This window comes from Cynara cardunculus (assembly GCF_001531365.2).
Source record: "Cynara cardunculus var. scolymus isolate 2C chromosome LG 13, CcrdV1, whole genome shotgun sequence".
NCBI lineage: Eukaryota > Viridiplantae > Streptophyta > Magnoliopsida > Asterales > Asteraceae > Cynara > Cynara cardunculus.
Window position 1 is genome coordinate 36,697,151 of NC_037540.1, and position 8,486 is coordinate 36,705,636.

Genomic DNA, 8,486 nt, shown 5'->3' on the forward strand with positions numbered 1-8,486 from the left:
GTAGTTAAAAACTACACTCGACTCGAACTCGATTGAAATTTTTTAAACTCGTACTCGTTTGAAGCTCAAATCAAGCTCAAACTCCAACTCGAATCAAGCTCGAACCATTCTCACACATTGAAATTTATGAAATTTTAGGGTCTTCTTCTATAAAATTTAAATGTGTTCTCTTAAATTTTATAAAACTAAAGTGATGCAACTCAAACTTCATCTTAAAAAAAACAAAGTTTACAAAATGCATTCAGCTCCCTCTCTCTTACAACACTTCTTCACCATTCCTTTACTATTTCTCTTCCATAACACTTCTATAGTTTTCTTTTTTTTGGGGTCTTTTTTAGTTATGATTTTAATAATAAAATAATTGATTAATTGTTATAGTAAAAAAATGCACAATTTGTTCAAATATCTAAAAACATAAGACAATTTTATTATATTATATTTTACAAATTATATTACAAACTCATTATATTTTAAAACTAATTATATGATCGTTGAATTTCTATTAATATATACATTAGACAATTATACTATTACGTACGTTCTTTATATACACATATTTTCAATCTATTCATATTATATATATATAAATTGAGAAAATTAATTGAATGTGATATACGTAAGAAATATGGATAAGTTGTATCAAATGGTTGATAATGAAAATAAATTATGAGTAGAAAAATAACATATTTAAGATTAAAAAAATATTTTAATGTACCAAAGTATCAATCCGACCAACCCGTACAGTTTAGTTGGGTTGGATTGTATTTTAGTTTAGATTGGGATGAGTTAGATTTTTCAAACCATAATTATTAAGTTGAGTTGTTCAAATGTTTTTGGCTCGACCAATCCAACCCATTAACACCCGACATCAAGCCAAAAACAAACAGCACCTTGGCAATGGATAGCGATGTAAATAGTGTCCCCTATTTCTTCGTACATTCCGCCGGTCACGAGAAAACATTGGGTTTTTGCCAAATATTAAAAAGAGTAGGATTCAGATAATGATGAATCATCCATCATTCCTTCCAACTACCCGATACTCATAACCCATGTGTTATATTGCTAGTTTACAGGCCCGATTGCTACCGTTTCCTCGTTTTTTTGATCAACAGCCACAAGAGATTCAAGAAGTCAAATGGGTTTCAATCGATACAACAAATTACTCCGAAGTCTCATCAGCAGCTCTCGATCATCAACGACAACTTCCCCCTTTTCTTCGATTTACTGTAATCAATCGAGACGATCGGTGATATCTTCTTCTTCTTCTTGCTCTTCAGACGATGCGAAAACGACGCATTTTTCAACAATCTCGACTTCATCGTATCACCTTAACAATGGACCATCGTACATGCGAGGAGCTGTTTTCTGGGAACCAAATAAGCCTATGACTTTTGAAGATTTTCAAATGCCTCGCCCTAAAGTTAACGAAGTTCTTATCAAAACCAAAGGTATCATATCTAAAATCAACCTCTTTTCTGCTTTTAATTTAATTAATAGTCTTCCGATATCTGTTTTAGCTCAAAATTGGTATATACAAACAAGCTATTTCTCCATAATTTGGGGTTTATTTCATCAATTTAGGGAATGAGAGTAGAAGCATTTTGATGATCTATCGAAGGCTATTGTTGACTGTTCTTAGTTTTCTTTATTCTATTTTCACTGTATATGTGTGTTTTTTGTAATAATAACTATGATTTATGCTCACTCCATAACAAATGATATGTGCGTTTGTATTTTCTTTGAAACTTGTATCACCTAAATTATTTTGTTATCAACATGATCATCTACATGTGTCGATTGTAGTTTGATATGCAGCTAATTTGGTTTGAAAATGTTGGAATGAGGGGAGTTATTTTGACTGTCATGAACTTTTCACATATGAAACAACTCCGCAATTTCACATATATTGTTTCATGAACACATGAAAACTGGTTTGTAAGTTTGTTCGAATTATCGAGTTTGTAAATGATTATGCATCTATATATGTATATCTTTGAGAAAGTAGAGAAATTTATGATTGATAGAAGTTCTTGATTCAGATTGTATATCTCTGATTGGAAGAACTGTCATAATCGGCTTGATTAGTGGATTTTTTATTTACTTATTGAATATATCAACAATGAGTTTGAATTTTCTTGATCAAATGCACCATAGAAAGTCAAAGATGTAAAGGAACTCGGAGTGTCTGACAAAGCTTGGAAAAATTTCAAACCTTTCAAAATTTTTGACAAAATTTTTGTTTTACCCTCGACTTTCCACAACTTTCTGCTAGCCCGCTTGGATTTTCACAGAAACAACCTCCCCGGTGTTTGGGGTTGTTTGGTTTGACAAAGCTTGGAAAATGGAATTGAAGTGAGTTGAGGTTCCTGTTTCCACATGTTAGTCACTTTTGTTTCACAAGTTTAACAAGTAGGTCATTGTTGCTCTAGTTTTAACTATTAATACTCTAAGTATGCTTCACCTATAAATATTTCCATTGCACCAACATTTTGTCAAAAAACCAAAAGAAATTGCATATGTGGCGTGATGTGTTTCGTTTAGGCCATGTTTTGGCAACCATAAAAGCTTATTTTTTGAGGTTATTGAAAAAACCACGTTTGGTTTTGCCATAAACTAACTTATTGACACACTACTTGGGGTGCGTTTGGCAAACTAGGATAATCTAGTTGTTGGTTGATAAGTTAGTTGACAAATGTAAAATGATAAACCAGTAATATATTTCATTTTTCATCGTATTAAAATAAGTAGTTAAAAAAAGAGTTTTCCAATTATTTAGGTTTAATGGATATTTCTTGCATTTGGATCATATTTGCAATATTATTAGAATTGTTTTGCATCTTATGGCATGACTCTCACATGTGATCATGACTAAACTCGTCTCCCCGTCTAATTTTTTTCATAAGGTACTTATTTATGAATTATGATGTTGTTGAACAATGTTGGAAATCATATTTGTCGTGTCATTCCTTCAAATGTACTTAGGAAGAGTGAATGTTGCCATTATCACATCATGATATTGTTTATATGTGCCGCTATAGTTCATGAACCACCACCTGAAGATGTTGTCGTACCATTAGAGGAAGCCTGGAGAATACCGCCAAATTGTATATTTGGAGTTTGGAGAGAAACTATGAAGACTATAACCAGATGGTGATAGAACTTAAATTTGATTATATATATGTACAATTGTACATATATATGTTATAATTGTTAGATGTTGATTTCTATCTACAAGCTATTTTATAGTAATTCTAGAGAAAAAATAGAGCAAATTATAAAAAGAAAATTAAATAATATAATATGTTGATGAAATTATAAATATAATTGGATTTATTTTAAAATAGAAGAATGTATGTTGATTAAGTAATATTTTGAAAGAAATCTATTTCTTTATATTTAGTAAGTTTTTGTAATATAAAGTATTATTAGAAAATGAATAATAATTAATTTTTACGATAGTAATTAATTAAACATTATAATTGTTATGTTTTAATAGAATGTAATGTAATAATTTAAAAATAATATTGAAATATAATAATAATTGTAGTTATGATAATAATAATTTTAAATAAATAATATTAAAAGTTCAGTAAAATGAATGGAAAAAGCGGAAAAAAGCTCGTGGAGCTTATTGAAACACTACTTCTAGCTTGTGCAAGCAAAACTGGGCTTTTTTAATAAGCTACCTTATGGTTGCCAAGCATGGCCTTGAAGTAGCGTTTCAATAAGTTTCAAGAGTTTTTTTCTACTTTATTCCAATTATGCACTTGTCTATCTTTCTTAAAAATCCATACCTTTCATTCATTTTTGTTGACTTATTATTATTTGTTAGAATTATTGTTATAATAATTACAATAATAATAATCATTATTATAATTTCAGTATTATTGTTAATAATTATCATTATTATCATAATATTACAATACTATTATATGAGAACATAACAATTATAATCTTTATTTAATTACAGTAGTAAAAAAATTATTATTATTAAATTTTTAATGATACTTTATATTATGAAAATTTACTGATAAATGAATATATTTCTTTTTAAAAACCATAATTTAATCAACACATTATCTATATATATATATATATATATATATATTTTACTTTTTTTAAACAAATCATATTATTTATAATTTCATCAATTTATTATACCATTTAACTTCTTTTATAATTTGGTTTGTTGTTTTGACCAGAATTACCATAAAGTAGCTTTATAAATTAATATTCACAACTATATAATATATATATATATATATACATATATATGTAATAATCAAATTGAAGTTCTATTACCATTTGGGTTATGTTTATAATCTTCGTCTTCTCGCTCTAAATATATAATTTCATGATACTTCTAAGACTTCCTATAGTCCGACGACAAGATCGTTATATTGGTACGGCAACATCATCATGTGATGGTTCATGATGCCATAGTGGCACCTGTATGACATTGATGATGGGCAACGTTCACTCTTCATGACTAACTATAGTTTAATGAATGACGTGAAAGATATGATTTTCAACGTTGTTCAACGACATCGTGAATGAGTACCTATGGAAGAATTAGATGGTAAGACAAGTTTTAGGGGGTGTTTGGGATTGCTTATTTAAAGTGCTTATTAACTTATTCCGGTGTGGTACCGGTAATAAGGGGTATTTAGTGTTTAGATGGAAAAAGAAAGGAAATATTTATACCAGTTTGGCACCGGTAATAAGGAGTTTTTTGATAAGTTACTCCCTTCTATCTTATTAACTTATTCCAGTGTGGTGAGGTAATAAGGAGTTTTTTAGTGTTTGGATGGAAAAAAAGGGTATCTCATCTATTTTTTCAGCTTATCCGGTGTGGTACCACCATAAGCTAATCCAAAAACTCTTTTTATAAAACTCCGATTTGCCACCACATAAGTTGATAAGAACTTCTACAAAAATGTACAAGTTGTTTTAAATAAGCAATCCCAAACACCCCCTTAGTTGTGGTAACATATGAGGGTCATGCCGTGAGATGCAGGAAATTCATAATAATATTGCACACATGAGATGGAATGTAAGGAATGTCCATTAAACTTAAATAATTGTAAACCTTTTTATTTTGGTTATTACTTATTTTAATGTGATGAAATATGTTAGTTGTTTGTTTTAATTAAGTTATGTAATCTTAGAATTGAGTAATTTTTCACATGCCATTTTTGGTCATTTTACATTTGTCAACAATCTTATAGGCTAGTTTTTGCCAACCATGATTAGTTAGCTAACAGCTAGATTTTCAATCAAAAACTAGATTAAATGAACTAACAATGGTCTCGCTCGTTCAATTACATTCATTTATGTTCGTTCATTTAGGTTTTGTCGGTCTGTGTGGATGGGTTATGCCGTATGTCCGTCATTTTGAACACTCCTAAGGCCTACCCATTAGCTACTCTTAAGATCAAATACATATGGTGCAATTTAAATGGAGAGGGTATTGAAGAGGGCGTGGAACTGGAAGTCAACAGCTGGGGCATAGGGTACCCTAAAAGGACAACTTCAAGCGTCTAGGATCCATGGTTCAGAAGAGCCGAAATCAAGGATGACATAACGCATTGCATAAAGACGGGATGGCTAAAGTAGATGGATGCCACAGAGGTGCTGTGTGACAAAAAGCTTATGCTAAAACTAAAGGGAAAATTTTAGAGTGTAGCCATTAGACAAACTATGTTGTATGGGTCGGAGTTTTGGGCAACAAAAAAGGAAAATTAGAGGAAGTTGGAAGTTGCGGAAAAGAGAATGCTTGGATGGACTTGTCGACGGACCAAGTTAGATAGGATATCGAATGAGGTCTTTAGTGGGATGTTGGAGTATGCTCACTTTACAGATAAGTTGAGTGGGAATATTGTGGTGTTTTGTTCACATTCGTAGGAGACGGATGGCAGCTCCAATGAGGAGAATAGAGAGTGTGACGGTCGAGGAGGGCAAGGAGAAGGGGTAGGTCGAGGAGGGCATGGGATGAGAAACTAAGGTTAGGCATGGCTGATTTAGGCATTTTTGAGGACATGACATCTGATTGGAGTTATCGGATACGTAGGATTAGGGTAGCAGAGTAGTAGCATATCTGTAGCTAGCATAGACGGGAGTTGTAGAGGTAGAAGATTGAAGGTAGGGTTAGTGAGCCGACAATTGGATTACTAGATCCCTTTGCTAGACCATTGGGGGTGTGGTTTTTCTTACCTTGGTTAGGTTTTCATATACTTACTTGTGCTTGTGTGTTGTTTACTTCTAACTCGATATTCCTGCTTCCTCATTTTCTTGTTTTTGGTTCTCCTTTCCCAAACCCTCACCATTTGCTACTCCCTTTATTTATTTGGGGAAACTTTCTATCATTTTTGCACACTTCTCACAAGCTGGGGGTCTTCATGGAAACAACCACTCTACTCTTTGAGGGTAGAGGTCAGGTTTACTTACATCTCAACCCTCCCCCTTCCCGACCCCAGTTTCAGGTGGGATTTATTGGTTTGGTTTTCTAGTGGGATGACAATGTCCAGAAATAATATCAAAATTGAGTTTCTTTTCAAAAGTCCTATACCTTTTAGCCATTCAACATTTCTGTTTTCTGGGGTCATGTTATGTGGTGTTTGGAAAAAGAAGTGATTTGGGTTCCATTTGCTTTCGAATTAGTTTATACAGAGATAAACCAGGGTGCATAACTCATCCATATCTGTGGACATACATAGAATGACTTTCAATTATTTTTATAGGCTCTTTATGCAGGGTAATTGGGTCACAACTTACAACTTCTAGTCCCTCATTATGACAGCGCATCTGGTTATTCACGATACCCTAATCCCAGTTTTTAGTCGATTCTCTTCCAATTACTTCTTGATTACTGTATAATTATACCTCTTTGACACCACCACACTTTAATGTTTCAGCTTGTGGTGTCTGCCACTCTGACCTTCATGTAATCAAGGGTGAACTCCCATTTCCAAGCCCATGTGTCGTGGGGCATGAGATCACTGGCGAGGTTGTTGAACATGGGCCATTGACTGACACTAAAACAATTGAAAGGTTTGTGCTTGTTATTTCTCTAAATCTTGAGAAGTTGCAAGATGTCTACAATTCCGTTCTTTCGTATGTATCTCATGAGGTTCTATGTTTATTCTGCAGACTTCCTGTAGGAGCCCGTGTTGTGGGTGCGTTCATTATGCCTTGTGGCAACTGTTTCTTCTGCACCAAGGTGACAAGATTTAACATAGTTTATATTGTTCCATCATCAAGTTATACACTATGCTGTTAAAGTCGCGATATATCGGATATTGGTCTCTGGAAACATATCGGTCAAAATATCGGTTCCGATAATATCGCCGATATTTACCGATATTTCACTGATATTTTGATGGAAAAATCGGTCCGATATATCGATTTTCTATAATACAAATGTTTGGGTTTTTTTTTTATTATATGTCGGGCTTAGTTTTTTGGGCCTCTTTATTTGGTCAACCAGTCAACACATATATTAAGTCTCACGCTTCTTCTCTTCTCGGTTCCTTCACAGTTCATGCTGCTTCTCTTCTCGGTTCTTTCACAGTTCACGCTTATTGCTTGCGATTAGCTCGTTTTTGAACAGTTTTCCTATTTTGTTTTGTGAGACTTGTTTATGTGATGTTTTAGTTTTGAAACTATATTTCTAAACTCTAATTAATGCATATGATATGTTTATGGATGCGTACATATATAATTTGTATATATATATATATATATATATATATATATATAATTCTAAGAAATATTATATTAACCGCTATTTTGGACCGATATATCTCTGATATATCATCAATATAACCGAAATATTGAATATCGGTCCTGACCGATATTTTGTATTTTGACTGCAGTAACAGCATAGGTTATACATATATATATATACACACACATAGATAAGTTTGTCTGATAACCAACTGAAGACTTTCTCGTTTTCTCAAGAAAACCACACAAAACCATAAAAAAACGAGACGGACAGAGAATAGAACGAAGCATGAATATGTATTGACTATTGAGGGTTCAAGTTATCAGCTTCAGAATTGAGATGCATCGCTTTGCATTGCGCGAGGACACTTCTAGTATATATATGTGTGTATGTATAAATGTATCAATATATACGCAATCTATATACTATGTATCCTTCCATTGGATGCACAAATTTAACATAGTGGGTACTGAGAACCCTATTGATCTTTGATACAAATGTGGTCTCTGCGTTTAGGAGTTTTTAATTTATATCAAACTAGAAGAGTACTCACGCAATGCATCGAGACACGTCTCGATTTTAATGTTCTATTTTATTATTTGCCTTTGTCGATGTTATAATACGATTTTATGTGTTTTTAAGAAAACAATAATGATTTTATTTTTGAATAAAATATAAATTTGAAGATATCATACAAATTTGAAAAAAAAAATATCAATGTTAATATCAAATAAATTATTTAAAAGTTCTCATTTTTTTG

The 8,486-nt window shown here is 32.2% G+C and overlaps 1 protein-coding gene across 1 annotated transcript in view; it reads left to right on the forward strand.

Moving 5' to 3' along the window:
* The first annotated feature begins 914 nt into the window (after positions 1 to 914).
* The window catches only part of LOC112525790 (alcohol dehydrogenase 1), a 10,521-nt gene continuing 2,949 nt past the window's right edge, over positions 915 to 8,486 (forward strand). Inside the window, exons 1-3 of the mRNA XM_025136059.1 lie at positions 915 to 1,448; positions 6,915 to 7,050; positions 7,150 to 7,219. Of these exons, the coding sequence (XP_024991827.1) occupies positions 1,136 to 1,448; positions 6,915 to 7,050; positions 7,150 to 7,219 (519 nt within the window). The 5' untranslated portion in view covers positions 915 to 1,135. The remainder of the gene's footprint in view (positions 1,449 to 6,914; positions 7,051 to 7,149; positions 7,220 to 8,486) is intronic.